Source organism: Manis javanica, chromosome 15 (genome assembly GCF_040802235.1).
Source record: "Manis javanica isolate MJ-LG chromosome 15, MJ_LKY, whole genome shotgun sequence".
Taxonomy (NCBI): Eukaryota; Metazoa; Chordata; class Mammalia; order Pholidota; family Manidae; genus Manis; species Manis javanica.
This window is the reverse complement of record NC_133170.1, coordinates 28604491-28625668: the sequence shown is the minus strand read 5'-3', so window position 1 is coordinate 28625668 and position 21178 is coordinate 28604491. Positions and strand designations below refer to the sequence as shown.

The 21178-nt window shown below is 48.1% G+C and overlaps 1 protein-coding gene across 7 annotated transcripts in view; it reads right to left on the bottom strand.

Moving 5' to 3' along the window:
• Positions 1–355: 355 nt before the first annotated feature.
• The window catches only part of CRACR2A (calcium release activated channel regulator 2A), a 133289-nt gene continuing 112466 nt past the window's right edge, over positions 356–21178 (bottom strand). For 3 of the 7 annotated variants that reach the window (XM_073222714.1, XM_017670492.3, XM_017670493.3), the window contains 5 exons: positions 19952–20033; positions 19749–19863; positions 12160–12261; positions 9936–10012; positions 356–8463 (listed from right to left, as the gene is read on the bottom strand). In XM_073222714.1, coding sequence (XP_073078815.1) covers positions 8379–8463; positions 9936–10012; positions 12160–12261; positions 19749–19863; positions 19952–20033 — 461 coding nt within the window. In that variant the 3' untranslated portion in view covers positions 356–8378. Of the gene's footprint in view, positions 8464–9935; positions 10013–12159; positions 12262–19748; positions 19864–19951; positions 20034–21178 lie in introns of those variants that run through there. The other 4 variants (XM_017670494.3, XM_017670495.3, XR_012125524.1 and 1 more) reach the window with 4 other exon arrangements.

Below are 21178 nucleotides of genomic sequence, written 5' to 3'. Positions count from 1 at the left end.
CACTGACTCTTCTAATCTAACGAGTGGAACCGTAAGCCCTTCATCCTTGAACGCAGCGTTCAGGCCTCTCTTCCACCCTAGTACCCCTGTATTCCTATAGGTTTCTAAGTGTTTCCTCCCCTCAAGTACACTGAAGCTCCAAGAGCCTTAAGTGGGCTTGTCTTCCTTTCCAGCTCCTTATCTCTGGGTATAACCTGAGACAAACAGTGGGCATCTCAGAGCCTCAGTTGTTGAAGAGAATCAATCTGTCATTCATTCATGGAATATAAATGTTTGCAAAAGTGGTTTTTTGGAAAATAAGTATTATGGTCAAAATACATAACATAAAATTTACAATTTTAACCATTTAAAAACATACAACTCAGTGGCATTAAATACATTCACAATATCATGTGCAACCATCGCTACCTTGGAAACCCAGAACTTTCTCATCATCCCAAAGTGAAAGTGTTTTGTAAAGCACATGTGTAAAGGTGGCTCAATTCAATGTGCTATCTTAAGTCTTGACTGGGTGTGGATAAAGTGAAGTTTCCTACGGCCAGGTGATGGCTGGCTCACTACACACGTGTAGGCAATACATCGCTATTGACTCTATATGAAGAACTCTGCCCAGTGTTCTGGGTGACATGGTGGCATGACTGCATGGCTGCACAGCTGTAGAACAGAGACTGGAGTGGCAGTCGTGCTGAGGACAGAGACTGAGACTACTGCAGGGCAGAGAGGCCCAGAGGCAGAGACGGGCTTGCTGCATGCAGACTCACTCTGAGTTGACAGGATTTTAGTGATTGACCTGCTGCTGTGGAAATAAAGTTGGGTATAACCCTTTGACCCCAAGAACGTTCTACTGTTATTTCTTTGGTCACATTGAATCCATAGTGAACTTGCCCGGGGCTGAAACCCATTGGCAAGACAACATTCTTAGACAAAAGTCACCCATTTTGACACTCCAGGACTATAAGCCTTCCTATTCGGCTAGCCCAGGGAAATGGCAGGTTCTCTTCCCTGAAGCCCCAGCTTCTCCCAATTACCAAAAAGCATGGGATTTTCTTATTGCTTTGTTTTGATCTCTTGCATGGTCAGAGATGATGTCATAACATTTGTCCAGAGCCTTTCAGTTGACTACACCCTTTCCCCAGAGTTCTCATGTGACCTTCATGCTACTGGGCAATAGGGCAGATTTGGAAGCACTCTTTGCAGATTTGGAAACTGGGGCTCATAGCATCAAGCAGGTCCAGATTTTGCCCAAGTCACACCACTTGTGGGCAGGTTCTTATTTTGAGCAGATCTTTAGAAGCTAGGGAAAGCATGTGGGAGAGGCACAGCCTGTGTAAAGATGGCTGGTTCAACATCAGGAAGGAGAGAACTGAGCGAGGAAGCATCTCTTATGCACAGAGGCACGGAGCTTAAGTTAAATTGAGTTGTCAAGTTGCCTGCGGGTAATGGATTGCTACTGGCAGCAACTGGGGAGGTTGCAGGGTGATGAGATGGAAGGCTTTGATGGGCATCACACTGTCAGAAAGGCAATTGAATCACAGCAGCTGGAACGCTTCTTAGTACTTTGTTTTAAAAGCCAGAAGGAGCACCTCATTAGAACCAGCAAGGCAAACCCCACAGGTCTACCAGGGTGTGGAGGGCCAGTTGTCCAGCCCCTGGGACCCAGGGCTTTAGAAGAGTAGCTCACCAAATGGTGGCCTCATTCTTGAGAAATGATGCTCTGCTCTTACTTGCTCCTATCAGGCAAATGTAGTTTGCCAGACACTGTGCCAAGTATAAGGTAGCAGAGATGAATGCTTTTGCCTTCAGGAGCTTGGCCCAGTGTATTTTGCTCATTAGAGCCCTGTGGGCAGTGTGTATAAATAAGCACTGCACACCATCACTACAGAATGGCCTGTGGAGCCTATGGACTGGGTGCAGGATCACACCCTGACACTTTACCCTTGATCTAGGGCTATACAAGCTCAGTGAATTCCAGTTCACATTGCTCAAATGCATTCTGAGGCCCCCTGAGCTCTACGTGTTTCAATCCCTGTTCCCAAGCTAAAAAAAAAAAAAGAAAAACCCTTTTCTTTGTTAATGTTCTTTGAGCATTTTTGCTTAGTAATGCAGTGTTTTATGGGTAGTATTTATTTTTATAGGTCAGACAGATCCAGTCATGATTCATTATGATAGCACAGGCCTTATGGGCCTAGGAGTCCTCATTCGTTGGGAGAGGAGTCTCCTGGTGACATGACAAGCGCTTGCAAATACCACTTCTGAATCCAAGCCAAAGCCTTGATGAAGCCCTAGCCCTGAGAGAGGGGCAGTTCTTGGACCTGACTCAGTCCTGCCCCAGGATGATAAATGACACAGCCTTGCCAATGCCCCCAGTTTCCACATTCATTTCAGGTCCTCTGCCAGGCACTATATGGTTTCCCAACCCCCATCATTTCTAGCAAGACCCTTCCTAAGTAGGGCACTTTGATTAATTTGGATCCACTGAATTGTATGAAAGGTGGAGCTATGATGTTCTTTGTTACTGCTACTGCTGGTAATTAACCTGTGTATTAGTAGAACCATTAAGAGAGTTAGGAAGTGAGGGAGGTTTAGAAAGGTACTATATCCTGTCAACCTCCATCATTCCCACCCCTCACCCTGAAACACACATCCCAGGATAAGAAGGGAGGAAATAAGTAATAAAATAAAATCCTATAGATTTTGATTGAACTTGGTTGTACTTTCTGTAGCCAATTTCTTTTCCCCAGATGATGGGAGGAGAGCTGGCAGTACTACTACAAGGGACAGTCAGCAAAAGGCCACTAATGTCTTTGTTTTTGCATATTATATACTATGCTTTCAATATTTGCAGTAATTAAACTTTTTTAAAAAAGCTTCTAATTAGTAGTCTTCCCCACCTATCCCTTTTGAGTGAAGCTTTGTGGAATGTCTGGATTTTTGGCTGGAGTGCGAATACTGCCCAAGAATTTCTGGCCTCCCTTTACTTCCTCAAGGGTCTGGACACTTCTTTGGTCATCTCTTCTCCAGCAAGACACCCAGAAGCTCAAGGTGGAGAGAGGTGTTCCCAGATTAGAAGGACTTCTGAGTTTCATGCTCCTCTTCCAATCCAGAGAGAGGAAAGATTTTGGGAAGAAGGTTAGAGGTGAGACGATGGAATGAAACCAGAATCCTGGGTATATTTTTGGAGTGTGTGAGGAAGGAAGCAGGGGCTGGTAAGCAGAGCTTGATTAGTCACAGGGGAGATGGCAATCAACATGAGGTCTTTGAAACTTTAAAGCAGCCATTCCAAATATGTTCAAAGGCCTAAGGGAAACCATGTCTAAAGAACTAAAGGAAATTATGAGAATAATTTCTCATCAAAAAGAGAATATCAATAAATAGAAATTATAAAAAGGGACCAAACAGAAATTCTATAGTTGAGAAGTACAATCATGGAAATGAAAAAAATTCTCTAGAGGATCCCAACAGCATATATGAGTAGGCAGAAGAAAGGATCAGTGGACTTGAAGACAGGGCAACTGCGGTTATCTAATATAAGGAACACAGAGAAGAGAAAAAGAAAAAAAAGAACAGAGCTTTGGAAATGTGTGGGACACCATTCTACATGCCAGCACATGCATAACAGGAGCTTTAGAAGAAAAGGAAATAGAGGAAGGGTCAGAAAGAATATTTAAGGAGGTAGTAATCAAAAATTTCCCAAATTTGATGAAATCCATTACTCTGCATATCCAAGAAGCTCCATTAACTCCAAGTAGGATAAACTCAATGAGCTCTGGAGCTAGACACATCAAAATCAAACTGTTGAGAGCCAAAGAATTTTGAAAGCAGCAAAAGAGAAACAATTAATTACATACAGAGGATCCTCAGTAAGATTAATAGCTGGTTTCTCATCAGAAACCATGGGGGCCAGTGAGATGGTACATTCAAAGTAGTAAGAGAAAGAGAGGGGGAAAAAACCCTGTCAACCAAATGTTCTATATCTGGCAAAACTATCTTTCAGAAATGAAGGATAAATTGAGGCATTTCCAAATAAAGAAAACAGAGACATTTGGTCTCTAGCAGACTTGTAAGAACTACTGCTGAAATGAAAAGACTAGGTAGTAAGTTGAATCAACATGAAGAAATAAAGAGCACTGGTAAAATCAATTACAGAATTAAACATAGAAGATTGTATAAATGTATGTATTTTTTATTTGTAACTCCTTTTTTTCTATCTGATTCAGACAACTCTATAAAGCATAAATCTATGTTGATGGGAACAAAATGCATAAAGATATAATTTGTGACTATAAGAACATAAGGGAGGGGGACTTTTGTGTACTATTGAAATTAAGTTGGTATTAATCCAAACTACACTGTTATAAACTGAGATATTAATAGTAGCCCCCATACACACACTGCCCCCAGGGTAACTACCAAGAAAATAAGTTAAAAGATATGTAGTAAATGAAATAACAAGATAATTAAAATAGTACACTAGAAGATAATTATTTAACATAAAAGAAGGCAGTAATAGAAGAATAGAGGAACAAAAAAGACATGAAATATATAAGAGAAATAACAAAGTGGCAGACAGAAATTGTACTTTACCCATTACACTAAATGTAAACAGACTGAGCTTTCCACTTAAAAGGCAGGGATTGGAATAACAGATTTAAATATATGATCCAACTATATGCTGTCTACAAGGGACTTACTATAAATTCAAAGGCAGTAAATAGCTGGAAAGTAAAAAGATAGAAAAAGATACCATGCAAACAGCAGCCAAAAGAGAGCTGGAGTGGGTATACTAATATCAGACAAAGCAGACTTTAAAAAAAAATTATTACTATAGACAAGAATACTTTATAATGATAAAGAGTCAGTTCATAAAGGAGACATAATAATTATAAACAGATATTGATATAAAAATAAGAGTCCCCAAGTACCTGAAGCAAACTGAGGTCTTTAAGCATAATATGGAAGGCAGCTCTGTTTTAAATATTTGACCCCTATGACTACTAAATATTCATTCTTTTGGGTTAAAATTTTCCTCCCTTAGAGTTCTTCATTAAAATATAAATATAGCCCTTAAGTCATTTGCATTAACACCTTAGCTGAAATTGATTTAAGATCCTTTAGAGCAATGACTCTTAGTAACTAAGACAAAGGTTTGAATATACAAGTATGGCCTGGAGTGAGCCCAGGGACAGAGCAGGGAAGACTGGGTAGAGATATTAAGAACAGAGAAAGAGTACAGGATGGGGAGAGGTAGGAGAAAGCTAGGATATCACCAAGGAACAGAAAAGACCCCAAAGAAGCTGTGAAGGGATATAAATGTTAGACAAGAAGCAAAGCAACTAGGGCTTTGATTTGGTGCTAGAACTCTTGGTTTGGCAACTCAGGGCTGAGGGCAGTAGCAGACCCCTGAGAAGCACAAGGAGTTCAGAATAAGGAAGCAAGTGTGTGTCCAAGGATGCCATTCCTAGGTAAACACTGAGGAGCTGGCACCAGGTCTGAGCCACTGTCTTGAGTCCTTGAGAACCATAGGCAGACAGGGAGGCTGTATTGTGGGCTGTAGCCAGACACTGGTAGGACCTTGGTACCAGCTGGAAAAGTGGGAAGTCTATAAGAACAAAGGAGAGCAAGACCAAGAGGTAATGCTGAAATGACCTCTCATGCCAGGCAAATAGGTTGGGCAACTGGGCACTCAAAGGAGGTAGTGTCTGTGGGGTTGCCCACTTATGCGTAGATGCTTAGTGAGTGTTAGTTCTAAATCTGAAACTGAAGCGACACCAGTAGTCATGAAAGTAACTGGATGTTTATATCAGTAATGCCCCTACTTGTTAGCACCTATTATGTATGGGGACCTGTGCTAAGTTCTTCATATACATTGCCTCATTTAATACTTAAAACTTCCCTGTGAGGTAGACACTGAAACCTCCAGGCTACAGATGAACATGAAACCTGGTTAAGCGACTTGCTTAAGATCATTACAGCAATGTAAATGGGCTGGAACCCAGAAGGGTTTTCTGACAGCACTCTGCCAGGCCCTGAGCCAGGCTGACAGCCACAGGGGTGGCTTTGATCACCATGGTTGCTTAAAAGCAACAGGCAAAGAAGGGGAGGCTGAGACCTGGGGACAGAGGGATTCTCAGAGTCCCTATAATGTCCCATCCTCCATACTTGCTTCAAGTGGGGTTGGAGAAAGGAACAGCAGAGGCCTGCACCCCCTGCCTGTACCTTTGCAGATTTGTGGGGTTTACCCTACATGCTGGAAGGCCAGGCACTAAGGTCATCCCACCCTGCATTAAGTCCTCAATGCACTTTTCCTAAATGGAAAATACCTAGTCCAAGCCGGGCACTAGGCATTTGGGGATAAAGGCATCTGTGGGCTTGGGAAACCCCACATATAGCCTGCTTACCCCATAAATTCCAATTGCCATCTCTGTTTTTGGACAGAAGCAGGGGAATTGGTTCACTTTCTCCATGGCTGTCCCGTCCTTCTACTTGCCCTGCACACACACCATCACACCCTCACACAGCAGCACACGCCCACACAGATATTGGAGGGCTGCTTCTGGGTGAGCCCGCATACCCTGCATTGAGACTACCACCAGGGCCGCCTCTTAGGGGAAGGAGTTTCCTGTGTGTTCCCTTCAAACTGGACAGGGCCAGACTATGCTGAAAAATGGATGTGTTGTCATAAGCACTGAGCCGGAAGAGCCCAAAGCATTGGAGAGCCCACCCTTCATTTTACTGATGAGATGGGGGCCCAGGGAGGGTGCTGTCTTGGCCAAAGTCACGGGACGCCTCCTGGTACTCAGGGCTGGTTTTTGTTCTGCACCCTTCATGCCCTCCCTGATACCTACAAGCCCTGGATGAGAGAGAGAAGTCTGCACAAAGGGAGCAGGCGCTTGCCTGGTGACGCATGGGGTTCTGACACTTTGGGGAGTCTAGGTGGGAGACTGCAGGGAAAACCCTTAGGAACTCTGGCCAGTGGCTTCTCTCAGACTTGGCTGGCTACATACAGATGTCTTGAATCATCTTCCTGGAGGCCTGTGGACACTTTCTGCCCCCTTCCTTCCTGCATGTGCCATGTACGTGTGGACACCACCCACTTTTTCTGTGGAGGCCTGAATCTGTAGCCCTAGAATGGTAATAGGCAGTGATTTTTATGGTCTTTCATCCAAACTCCCACTCAGGGCAAGAATGCCCTCCCCAGCCCCCCGACAGCCAGTCCGTGATGCTGGCCCCCTGCCAGGGGCTGGGACTCACCACCCCCCAGCCCGGATAGTGCCCCTGATCCCAGGGATGGGTGAGGGGGCGCCAGGGGGTGCAGAAGCCTGCAGCTACTCTCTGTTCACTTCTCAGACCCCAGCAAAGTGTCCACAGCAGAGCTGCACATTTTTTTTTAAATACAGCCTTCTAGAAAAAAGTAAAATAAAATAAGAGGAAGTCAGTAACTATGGACCTGGTGCTGGGCTGCACTGGCTGCACATTAATCTACCCTGTTAATTGTCATGTACGATTTTTCAGAGCTATTTTGTGAAACATTTAGAACATGGCTTTTACACAGCTACGTTACTTATACCCTCCAGCAACTGCTGGCTTTTCCCCCTGGTATTCTTTGCAATTCTTAGTCAAAGTAGAAGGAAGCCCCCTCCTTAGCCCCAGGCATGAATTTATCACCCACAGTCTACCTTACAGCCAGGGTTGTGGGTGGGCGGTGGAGAGGAAGGGCTGAGGGTTCTTTGTAATGCACCATTCCAGAGACCCCAAGGGGGCAAATACCGTGGGCACAGTGGCTGCTGAGAGGCTGGGCCCTGAAGCCTGGCAAGGAGCAGGACCCCTGGGGACAGGCTGTGGAACTGAACGAGGGCACCCTGGTTTGCTTCTCACAACCCCATGTGGGCGCCCCAAGATCCAGGAAGCATATGCCAAGAGAATTCCATCGTTGTCCAGAGACTAGGGGCCAAAGGAAGGCCAGCCTCCCTGGCATTGCCCAAGTTGTGTCTTCGGCCCACAGGAAGCGGCAAGCCCACCCTGAACATTGCCAAGGCAACTGCTGCACTGAGGCTCCTAAGGGTGAGGGGAGAAGGGAGCGGGAGAAGGCACGTGGTGGCTTTTCCTGAAAAGCCCACCTGTTTCTTTCCCCCAGGAAACCAAGCTGGGAATAGAAAAGAAATGGGCATGTGGGGCGCAGAGCGAGAAGGGAGGGAAGACTCCCAAGGGTCTGGGTGCAGCTTCCCCCAGTGTTTCCCCTTCCTCTCAGGAGAAGGCAGCCCACTGGCTAGGACAGAGGTCTGGGCCGTGGCAGGAGCAGGCACCCTGGAGCCCGCATGCAGGACCGGGAAGGCCCTGTGGCCTTGGGCCTGGGTGCAGCAGTCCCAGGCCAGCTCCTCTCAGCCACAGCAGGATTTCTTCTTGGCAGCACAGTGAACCTGTATGGTGTCCTCCCTCACTGTGTCTTCATGCTCCTTGAGGACCCTGGGAGAAGGGAAGGTACAGTGTCAGAAGTGGGGAGCTACTAGGCCCTTGGATTACAGGCCATCAGGTAACGGAGTAGCAGGCAACCTCACCAGAGCCCCAGAGAGAGTATCAGAGTCTCCCCCGGGGAGTACAGTGCATGATTATAATTTGTAAAGACATAGTTTCGTTAATATGGATCCTTCACAACACCTCTTCCAGGAAGCCTCTCTTGATTCTATAGGTGGTGTTCCTGCCCCTGATGACACTATGACTTCCTCTGTGAGAACCACATTGCCTGGTGTCCTAGAGCACTGCTTCCTAGGCTGGCTCCCTGAGCTGAGAAAGCTGCTCGCAGACAGAGGCTGTTTATTTTGTCTCTGTGTCACTGCAGCCTATCACAGTACCCAGCACGCAGTGAGGCTCAAAAAATATGCTTACTGGTTATTGAGTCTATGGAAGAGCTGTCCCATGTGACCACAGCTCCAGATTAAATACAGGAGGTGAAGGATTAGCAATAGCAGTATTTTATCCCTGCTTTATACTCAAAGTACTTTCACCTTAAGCATCTCTTGATTCTCACAGGAGGTGTGAGCAGGGAGGTGTGACTGATGTTCTTGTGTCAGGGGCAAAGCTCAGAGAGGTAGTGTAACTTACCCTGGCAGAGAAAAGCTTACACCTCCTCGTGGATTTCTACAACCTCTCTGATGCATAGAAGGGGCTGTTCTGGGTTCTCAATTACTCAAAAAAAGTTTTTTTTAATTCCCCATAATGTGTACTGAGCACAAAATGGGCACTGTTAAATACTTGTTGAGTGGATGGGTGGATGGATGATTGGATGGATAGACGACTGGATGGATAGATGCGCAGATGGCTGGGGGGATGGCTGGGGGGATGGAATGAAACGAATGCCTAGATGAATAAATGAATGAATGCCCAAGTATTGAAAATGGAGCCCTGTGTAGCTTTGTTTTCCCCATTTTGGTGTAGGCAGAGGCTTCCAGAAGCCAGTCTTGCCACAGGACCAGTGCTGTAAGCGTGGTCACTTTGGGTGTATCTGACTCCCGAAACAGCCTCTCATCTCCCCAGCTTCTCCTCCCCTACCTCAGGAACCTGTATTATGACCATTCTTGCCCCCAGCTGGCTACCCACTGATCCCTGCTAAGGTAGGAGCCAGTGTTGGGGGACCTAGATGTGCCCTTTCCCAGAAGCATTTGCATTTAAAAAGAGGATCCCTGGGAGGAAGGCAGCCTTTAGACTCAGCAGGAGATTTCAGCAGGGTGACAGGCAGGGAGGCATTCTTTTCATCATTACTGTTTCAGAGGGCTGTCCCTGAGCCCTGGAACCCACACAAGAGCCTAGGCGTCCAGCTCCCTTACTCAGAGGGCCCAGCAGACAGAAGCATAGGCCCTGAGGGGCACTCAGGCAGAGGTGACTCTTCCCACGGGACCCGACACACCAGGGCCACCCTCTGCTGGGTGGCCTCTCTTTACCTGGCTAGGTGGAGCAGGGACTCCTTGGTGTTCTGACCGGAACAGGCACTGCATTCATAGAAGATAAGATTGTTCTCCTGGAATCATAAAGCAGAGTAAAAGGAGAGTATTGGGGACTAGAGGGAACCGTGGGGTGGGTAGGGGGGAGGACGCCCTGAATGCATCTACCCACGTCCCTCGCTGCCTCCTGCAGCCCCCTTTGATTGCCCAGCTGCCTCCCCACTCTGTGCTGGGTTGATTTCTGACTCCTGGGACTCTCCAACTGATGCATCTCCCAGGTGAGCCATAACAATTGTAAAACAACAGAACTGTGTGCTGCCTCAGTGCTTTATATTTGTGCACACCGCTTCCACGTTTGCGTGTGCTCATTTCCTTTCCACACCAGCCTGTGATGTGGCAAAGACACAAAGGCGACATGGCTCGGGGGCCACATTCCTCCTGCCTCACAAGCCAGGACACCAGGCTGGAGAAGGCATAAAAGGGGCGTATGACCAGGGCACATGTTCAATGCATGGCAGGGCTCCCGTCAGGCAGCACACTTTCCCAGCACTCTGGCATCCTGAGAGCCTTGGGGCAGCCGTCACGGGACACTCCTAGCGGAATCCTCCCTCCCAGCTGCCGGGCTGGCAGCACTGGGGCCGCAGGACAGCTGCTCATCACTTCACCGGGCAGAGGCTGTGCTGCGTGCGTGGTGGGGCCTGCGGCCAGGGCCCTTCATATTCCATTCATAATTCCCATGAGTAGATTTTCTGTTTCCTTATGACAATGCTAACGGCATCCAGCCATGGAGGTGGATTCTCTCTGGGGTCACGGGCAGGTGAGAGGACACCTCCTCTGTGGCTGCAATCAGGAGGCCCTGTCAACACTGGGTCCCCTTTGAGCTTTCCTGATCCACACCCCGTGGGCCAGGTCCACCCTTGGTCCTGTTCACCAGGCCCACGCACACCCCTGTCTGAGCCTGACTCAGGTCAGTCCATGGCGGGTGTGGGGAGAATGACGCAGGGGAGACACAGGTTTGCCCTCCAGCTCCAAGTCCTGCCCCCCACTGCGAAGTTATAATATGAATGAATCACTTAACATCTTTGAACCTTGTCCTTTTTTCACTGACCAAATAAAGACCAAAGAAAAGAAAGTGGGATGACAAAAACACAGGCCTGCTGTTCCTTGATCAAAGCTTTGGGCCCAGATATATTTTGGAACCTAGAAATTTTGAGTTTCAGAAAGATAAAACATGTATGTAGTGGACATTTTATAATACCCCCAGTGTGTCTAGGACAGCACCCTGCAATCACACATATTAATGTTTCTTCAGCGAAACATTTGCATATTCATTCAAAGTGAGGTTTTGACCTTAAATAGCCTCATGTCGCCTCTGGTCAGATTTTTCCACCAGATGAAATGCAGAAACCTTTCTGTTCTCGGGGCTCTTTGGATTTTGGAATTGAGGAAGAGGGACTGTGGGCATGTAGCTGCCGGGTGACCTTCCTCAGGACATCTGCCGGCCGTTCTTCCTGCTTTCTCCTTGAATCTTACTGTCTGTGCCCATTTTCCCAGCCTCTGTTAAGAACAAGCACCCTAAGAACTGTGGAATCCCGGGTCTAGAAAGTCCCCCTCCCAGACTCACAGTTCCCTGCAGACCGCTCCCAGGCAGCAGCAGCAGCGAGAGCACTGTTGGCTCTGCGGCCTGATTTCCATCAAGCGTTAGCACATCATATGTCATCATCAAGCCAGAGGACTGCTCCTTATTTCAATGGTAGGTTTCCCAGTGCATGCCCTGAATTTATCTTGAGTTCACAGCTTTGAGGCTCAGTTTTGATAGAATGGATGAACTAACAGCTGTCCAAAGAACACGCTGCCTTACAGGTAGTGAGTGTTCATCCCCAAAGGTGATCCAGTGGAAACACAGATGATGGGATTCAAGTATCAGATGGGACATGGAAATAAGTAACCTCTTACAGTCTAAGAATTTATTATTCTGAGTTCCAGGGACGAGAGTTTGGGACAATTCCCCACAGCCTGGTCATCCCTAGTCAGCCCCATCCTGCAGTCCGTGGCTTTCCATGGCAAGTCCCAAGGGCACTGGAGCTGGTCTGGTCCCACAGGACAGGGGCCTGGACTTGCTTCCTCCCAGGGGGCTTCCAGAGAAGGCCTCCACCAAGTCTCCCGGGTACGTGTCCAGTGCCCTCAGGGTCCTACCCTTCCCAGAGATGGAAATGCTCTTTACCTTGGCAAGCTGCTCGCCAAGGCCCTGGGGAACTTCCCGCTCTTTTTCGTTGTCAACTTTATTACCCAGCAGAAGAACAGGAATGCAGTCTCCCACGGCTTCCTGCAGAACAGATAATTCCACAACTGAGAGAAGCATCCATAAGGAGAGAACCAAGAAGGGTGGCCTTAAAATGCTGGCTGGAAAAAAACAGTCTGGCTTGTGAATGCCCTGCTGCCACAACGGGCAGAGCAATAACAGAACCATCCCGCAAGCTGAGAGGGAGAGCCGCCTGCTCTGAGAGCCTCAGCTGACAAGAACTCCGCAAGGGGCCTGAGGCCTGCCTCTGGGTGCCCCCCCGGCCCCTGTCTGTGCAGACACCCCCCTTCATCACCCTCCCTGGGCGCTGAATGGAGCACACGGCCCCTCAGCCATGCTGGGAGTGGGTAGCAGAATGAGGGGACAGTTGACATCAATGACTATGTGTCCTTTCCCAGGGCTTACAGTGCCCTGGGGGTGCCCGCCCAAGTAACCAGACTTGGTCTAAATGACTAGAATGAACCAAAGGAATTAATACAACGTGGCGTAGAGCTGTTTTAGGGCTGCTTTGACTACAAGTGGCATCTCCAGGGAATCTCATATTGGGCACACAAGCTCCCTGAGGGCTGGGTCTACAACAGATGCATGGTATGGGGTCCACCGTGCACAATAAATGGCTGTTGTGTACCCAACTGGAGGCCACTGCATGGGGCACTGCAGATCCTGCCACTGGGTGCGCTGGCCCTGACCGAAGCCCTGCACAGAGAACAACCTGTGGTCACAGCAGCCGCACTTCTCAGGCCGGAAGTAACAGGTTTATTCAGTGGACCCACCCTAGGTAGTCCTCCACAGCTGTGCCATATCAGTCAGGGGTCCTGTACCCTGGGGTCCGCTCCCCAGGCTGTCCCTCTTAGGAAATGGGTGTGCAATATGTGCCTCTCATGAGGGTGATCTAGGGCCCCAGCACAGAGCTATTTGAGATAGTAAATATGGTAATATTCACACTTTAGCAGGTTGTTATTTTTACTTTGTGAGATATGTAATTAGGGGCTTTTAATCATAATTTGGTAACGAATAGTTATTCATTGTAGCTAAATGTTTTACTAAATAAAGAGGGCTGTGGGGTAACAGACGCTAACAAGCACTTACAGTTTTGCCAACAGTACAGCTACTTTTCCATACCATTTCAAGTAAATGTCCAAAGACCGTCTGATGGGTACACCTATTTCAAGTTTAAATCTAATTACATTTGAAATTGAGCCTCAGTGGTCCCTTAATCTACATGTTCACATTTATAATAAATCAGTAGAGAAAAATGTTCTCATTTAGCACATGAGAACGTTCGGCTCAGAGAATCTGAAAGAACATTCTAGAACAAAGTCACTGGGTTATGAGGATCCTTTAGTATAGGGGTCCACGATTCTCTAGTGTTTTCCTCTAAATTCTGATTTCCAATGAACTCTGCTATTTAGTGTCTTATTAACTAGAGGTCCCTGAAAGCGGTATTTCCACAAACTCACAGTAAGATGTAATTAACGTTGATAATGATGACTCAAAGGTATCACAAGATCTTACGGTTGTCTTCTGCCCCTACAGAAATAGATTAAATTATGTGCACTGTAGCTGATGTGTTAGGTGGATTGTACTATATTATGATCATTGGCACGTGAGTGACCCACTGATGGCATATAGAGAGCGCTATGGCTCCCTGTGGCCGCAGAGGGTCGGTCAGTGGGAATACCCCATTCTCTGACTGTGCTGCGCCACAGAAACGTGTGTGAAGAGTTTCTTACAGAAAAGGAAGAGAAGAGGAGAAAGCAGGGAAATGGGCCAAAAGGCTTGCTGTTTGGAGCACATGAGAGATATTTGTAGATTTATGTGTGAGGAATGACTAAGGCTTGTGGGATTTCTTGATATGGAAACTCTCTGAAAATATCAGATGTGAAATCCCAGGGCAGAAATCAAACCTGGATTCTGGTATCTTTGGAATGGGTGATGGCTTGGGCCTCCTCACCTCAGAGGGCCTCATCACCTTACAGGTTGTGATGACCAAACAGGATGAGGTAGGAGATAGTCATAAGCCCAGGATCTGTGCCCTGTGCAATGCAAACAGCAGTGCTGCTTCCTGGGAAAAGGAGGGGCAGTCTGTTTTTTAAAACAATTCCTGGGTATAAAAATAAACAAGCTTAGAAGGAGCAGGAAAAAAAGCCAAGCCCTTAGCTGGAGCCATGGTTTCTGCTCTGTGCATGGTTCTCCTCTTACGTGAACACTCTGGACCATGTGCTTCCCCTCCATGGGGCCTGGCCTGCCTCTGATAAAGGAGGATTAGGCCTATGAGCAAAGATATGGCAAAAGTAAATGAGAACACCGTCAAGGCTAGAAAACTTGCTGTCCATCATGGCAGCTGGTCATCCATCCCCGGGCCCCAGTCAATATCTGATGCCGGGCCATGGGGAGGGGTTGGTGGGGGAATTGGGTGTCTCACGGTCCTCTCTGACTTGCACCTCAAGTGTTGAGCTGTCCGCCTAAACTTTGTACCTTTACACATTCTTAATTAGTTTTTCAGCCTGTACACTGCTTGGCACAAAGATGTTCATAATTATCCACTAGATGCAGCGATACTTCCTTTTAAAAGCCCAAAGCACACCTCATATGGCCAATAAGCCTAAGGTCTACCCACTCTCTGCTCACATTTCTAGAGATCTTGTTAAATCCCCCTGGGCAGGCCTGGTCAGAGGAAGGCACTGAAGCTTCTTAGCCAGCCCAGTCTCTCTGTGGGGGTCCTGGGCTCTGTCCTGGCTCTGCTGCCCTCTCTGTGGGACTCTGTTCTCTGAGCTATGACATAGGCCTCTGAAGGCAGTTTCTGTCCTCTGACTCTTTGACCCAGAAGCCTCTTTATACCTTTGATCTTTTTAGTTGCCTTTCTCTGAACCTGAGCTTGTTGGAAGACAGACTTGAAATTCAGAAGATTACCCACCTCTGACTTTAAATAACATGAGCTGTCAGCTTGGAGGAAAGGACTGGCATTCAGCTCGGAAAGTGCAGCTGCCAGGTTTGGTTGGTGTTTTTTGTGTGTATGCATGTGCGTGCGTGTGTGTTTTAATATCTATTTGCTGGGAGGCAAGAAAAAGCACTTAGCCGGGATCACTGCTATTTCTCTGGAGCCAGAACAAAAAATTTCTCAGCACATTAAAGTATGCTGTTATGCTAAGAAAAAAATGACTGCAAAATTATATCTTGGGGGTTTCCATATTTATCTACCCCCTGGACTATGAGTCAAAACAAGATTTATTTGTGTAGTCGTTTTAAACTGCCAGCACTTCAAGCTCAACTTGGAACGTGGGGGGGAAAAATCAAACTGCTATTTTTTGCTCTGTACTGAACATCATCACTGATGACAAAATCACAGAATGAGAATCAGCCGGCAGTCCACGGGGGAAGAGGGGAGGGGGCCCATCCCCTTTGAGCTGAAGACCTGTCCTGCTTTGAGACAGATGTAAGAAGGTCTGAAAAGGAAGTGAACACCTATTTTTCAGAAGCAGATTTCTACCTGGGCCATGAGTTGAGAGGGAAGCATGATGCAGTGGTAAATCCCTGGGTTCAAGTTCTGGCTGTGCCATCCAACGTGCTCTGGAGCCTTTGGACAAGTTACTTACTCCCTCTGGGCCTCAGAACTTCTTGTCTATAAAACCATAGCTGCATTAGATTAATCTCCATGGTGTTTTTTTCCAGTTTCAAGACACTGGGGTTGATGGCTTAATGATGCCAGTCATATTCTGCTTCCTTGATTGGTAGGGCTAGCCACAGTGACACCAGGAAGCAAAAAGATCTCAGTGAGAGGTTCACATACCAGGACCAGCCATCTGGACTTGGAGGAAACACTGGCCCCTTCAGGCTGGTACCAAATCCTATATTCTCTTCCTGATACAGTTCCCAAGGTCTTCAGATGCCCAGTTTGTGCCATGGTCTAAATATGGGGCCCTTAGGGCAGAACCAGTTTCTTCTTGACATTGGACTGGTTAAATCAGGCCCACCCAGAGAGATGAGGGGAGGCAGGGGAAGGCTGGGAAGGCTGAGTTGTCAGGAATGATCCCCCAGGTTCTTCTCACCCACCCACTTACTCCTGCTGTATCCTGGCCCCCCTGAAAGTCCAGTGCCCTAGCTGGTAGAATGTGGGGTCTTGGAGGTCCTTCCAGAGCCTCCTGTCACAGGGTCCACTCTGTCATTGGTGACTGGCCAGAGTTTCATGGTCAGGAGATGGCTGAGCAGGGACTGTAAGACCATCCTTTGCGGGGAACTCCATACCTCCCCCAAGCATTTGTTCATGCCTCACACAACTTCTTCCAAGAGTAAGCCTTTGCCACGTATAATCTGCAGCACTTTAAGCCCTTTCTTCTTGCACCACTTTCAGGTTTCAGGGGGAAGGGGCGCTGGGAACAGATGGCCAGCATTCACTTAATAATAAGGCTTCAGAACCCGAAGCCTGCTATTACAGCTCCCCCTCCACCCTCCCTTCTCCAGGCGAGGGAGTTGGCAAAGTGCTTAGAGCTCTATGGAAAAATAAGGTGCTCCACAAATATCAAGCACTTATTATTTTCAGCTCCCCTCTGATCAAATTAGGTGTCAAGTTTTAATCTGTCACCTGACACCTCTGATTGCTGGTTGCCAAGGCAGAATGACTTAGCTTTGGAAGAGTCTTGAGAACTGCATTCAAGATGCCGCTGTTCCACCTGCCACACACACTCTGCCATCTGACACAGCTCCTGCCCTTGCTCATGAAACCTGGGCCACTCATCTGGATCCGTCACACGGGGAATGCCTCCGGGGAGCAGGACACGTGGGACGTACTTGGCAAATTCTTACTGAAGGAGCTCAGACATCTTTGAAAATGACTTGGAACCTTGCCTCTCAAAGTGTGGTCCCTGGACCAGCAGCACCAGCCTCAACTGAGAACTCATTAGACGTGCAGAGTCCCAGGCCCCAGCCCAGACCTGCCGAATCAGATTCTGTATTTCAACAAGATTCTCAGGAGCTTTCTGTGCATCGATTTGGAGAAGCACTTGTTTAGGGCTGGGAACCATGGCAGCTGAGAATCAAACCCAACTGGGGAACTCGTGCTTTTTTATTTATTTACTTTTAAATGTCTAGGCCCTGAATTTCTCTATTTGGGAGCACAGGCCCTGGCATCTGTTGTGTCTGTTTGTAAGCTCCAAAGGTAATTCTGATTCATCCAGGCTTGGAATCGTCATTTGGAGTTTACCTGTACCTTCTGCTAAAATTTTAAAGAAGGAAAACTCAAACTACAAATGGTACAGAAAAGCCCCAAGCCCACATAGATTGTTCCTTGGGGACTCTTGCTGGGTGCCCGGTGACATGCTTTGTGGCCTATCCAGGGCTTGGCAGTTTTCGAGGCAGTAACTGAACTCGTGTTCAAGCTGTGATGACGGCCCTCTGCTATTTCTTTACCAACAAGTCCAACCTGACATTCCACCTCTCTTGCTAGATTCCCAGGCTCTCTGCAAAACAGGAGCCTTAGAAACTACGCCCCCTAATGATGGCAGAGAGCACGGTTCTGTAAATTTGTCTCCACCCATTCCTGTTAATCCCAGACTATTGGAAAGGCCTCTGCCAGGCTCTCCTATATATAAAAATTTAGATATTGGGGAAAATCAAATTTCGTGGTTGGGAAAAGAATGGGTGACTTTGAAGAAATCTGTACCTCAGTTTCTTCCTTTGAGAGTGAGATGGTGTATTAGATCAGTGACTTTCAAAGGGAAACCCTAGAAAATACAGTAGTTCACACAATTATCCCTGGACCTCCGATACACAAAGCCGAGAGGAGTGACCTGACTGAGACGGGGCCGAGGGGAGAGAAGGGGTCCCATAACTGTGACCATCGGGCCTGCCCCGCCCTTCCCAGGCCCTGGGGAATATCAGGCTGATTCCAGGGCTCCGAGGAAGGATGATTGAAAACCACTGCCGTAGATAATCTCTAAAGTCTCTCCTGGTGCTTAACTTCTGTGGGGAAGATAAATCTGCTGGCATTGTCAAAATAAATCATGTCATAAATTCCAAAGTTTAAATAGGAGTCACTTCAGATTACCCATACCATTTGCTTCCACTGTTAGCTCGGTGTAGAGCTATCAGTGTATTTGAAAAGGTACATTTTCTCTATTGTAGACATTGTAGGCACCATAATTTTGAGAAATAATTCATATTAAGCACATTTCTGAGAAACCCTTGAGTCTGGCTTCCACTCTCTTTCCTTATTTTTCTCGGTAATGAGAAGGATGTGGATGAGCAGCAGAGAAGGGAGGGGCCCAGTCAGTCCAAACTGTGGGAGAAACAGACTTTGGTGGGAGGAACTATGGATCTTAGGGCCAAGAGGGTGCACAAAGCAAAGAGCTCCAGCACTCGGCCTGCACGGTAATGCAGCCACCACCCATACACCCTGCACCTGTTGAGCCCTAGTTCTGTGGGGCCCCATGCCAAGCACGTGGTCACAATGACAAAGTGGGGTTTCAGTTCTCAGGATGCACAGAGGGCTTCAGGGATCTAGGCTGGGATCCGTGGCCTTTACAGCCGTGTGGCAGCGTGGCGGTGTGACAAGCGGGTAAGCAGGCTTTGCACGGGCTTACGGGCTTGAGGACAGGGCTGAACACAAGATCCACGGGGACAGGAGCCTGGTCTCTCTCATCCGCTGCTATAATTCCCAGACTCTAGAACAGTGCCTGGAAGTGTTTTGAACAAATAAATGAATGAAGCATGGATCCTGCTGGTGGTAGGAGTTGGGCCATTCTATTTGACTGTTTTGTGAATGAATCAGCTGAGGCCGGGGACAAAAAAATAAGTCCCTCTTCCACACTGCCCTTGGCCTTGAGAGGTTTGCATGAGTGGTAGAGGAAGAACGTGCAGATAGTCAGGGAGTAAAGAGCCCGACAGAGCAACATGTCCAGAGTATATGTCAGGAAAGGGGAGTCTCACAGGTAATCTGGGATTCAAAGAGAGCGCTTTGCTCCTGGGCCCCACCTAGGGTGGTTTGGGGGGAGCCTGGGCCCTCACGTTGTAGCTCAATCTCCCTTCATGTGAAGGGTTAGGCCTGAGGCCCCTCAGCACTGGGCTTCTGGGCTGGATGCCACCAGGCCTCTGGAGCTTGAGCGGAGCAGGGGGTGTGGGGAGAAGAGGGGGTTGGGACTCAGCCAAAACTCTGATTTCTCTGTTAAACCCCCAATGACCCTCCACTCTGCGCCCCCCTCCCCCAGTCCTATCCCATTCACTCCTGACACTTATTGTCAGCATGATGGCACAAACATTGGTGTAATCGGTGTTTTTCATGACCCCCTCAATGGGGGCAGGGACTTGTGTCTGTCTTGTTCACTTTTGAATCCCCAGTGATTAGCCTGGTCCTGGGCGCTGGGCTGGACAGGGGTATGCACATGTGAATCGGTTCGATCACGGAGAAGATGGGCTGTGAATCAGCTTAGAAAGTGCAGAGGGCTGGGAGGGAGGAGGGCACAGATGCAGGGGAGGCAGGAGTCAAGGCTGGGGCTCCGAGAAGGTCACCAGCTCACCTCCAGGCTGCTCAGCCAGTGCCGCACCGACAGGAAGGACTGCTTGGCGGTGAGGTCATACATAACGATGACGCCGTCAGCCTTCCTGAAGAACTGTTGGGTGATGCAGCGATACCTGCCACCAAGGGCCATGGTCAAGGGTCAGGGGCCCCCACACTAGCAAGAGTCGGGGAGGCAGGGTCATGTCAGGGGTGGCTCCTCACCTTTCCTGCCCGGCCGTGTCCCACAGCTGCAGGGCCACCCAAGAGCCATCCACACACACTGACTTCACGCGGTAATCAATGCCTGCAAGGTGCAAACGGGCCTGTCACTTCGAAATCAGAAGATGATTCCCCCAGTATGTCTGGAATCACGTCAGGCCAAGGGTGGCAGCCCTTCCTGTACAGTTCCTGGAGGTGATGTGGGGAAATGGACAGAGCTCTGGACAGGGAGGCAGGGGACTTGAGTTCTAATCCTGTCTCTGCCACTTAGCTTGGGACCTTGATCAGACCACTTACTTAACTTCTCTGAACTGCAGGCTCCTCGCTGTGCCGGCATCCATACCCTCCCAGGGATACTCCAATAAGGTGCAGATGTGCTCACATATGGAAACCATACCCCAGTGCAAAGATAATTGTTATTCATGAATTACTCCTTCATTGCAAAGGTGGAGAAGAGAAGACTGCCTTCAAAATTCTTTATCCTTCCCTCCTTCCCTCCCCACCCCTTTTCTTTCTCCCTAAAGTCCTTTTCAAAGTTCCCTAATAAAATTCCAATATCCTTGGGGAGATGGGCCATGCACCATACTTCCATCAGCCGAGGCAAAGGTGAGTGAAGAGCAGCTGTGTGTCTGGGGGAAGAGGAGGCAGTTAGAGGGAGGGACCACAAGAGAAGAAGAAAAGGGGTGGAGGAAGGAATCCAGGTCAATTGTCCCCCTTGAAGTGGGTTCAGAGTGCCTGATTCCAGCCACTGGGTCATTGGAAATCATCTCCTGGAGGCTGGAGTCAGGGGCTCCTCTCTGTGGAGAGAGGGGACAAAGTCAGAGAAATGACCGACAGCTGCTCTCAGAGATGAGGACCTTAGTGCAGGTTCTCTGATAGCATATTCCTCTCTCCTACTTCATGGAAGGATGTTCACAAATGCTTAACGATGTTCAGAGTCTTTCACCCTTAAGATATCAGCTCTCAGAACCAGAGGGCATCCCAGCCACCTTCAAAAAAGCTTAGTCTCTGAGTCCTTAACCTGGGTGGCTCAAGGAGGGGGAGCAACAGTGTGGACAGACAGAGACAGAGGAGACAAAACAGACAACAAAGAGGCAGTAAGTGGAAAAGGTAATCTCAGCCATTGTCTCTAGGCAAAGGCTGGTACATTAAGGGCCCAGGAGTGGCAGCAGGCAGGAGGGCCATCCACTCCTAGAATGTCAGGACCAGCAGGGACTCTACAGGCCCTGT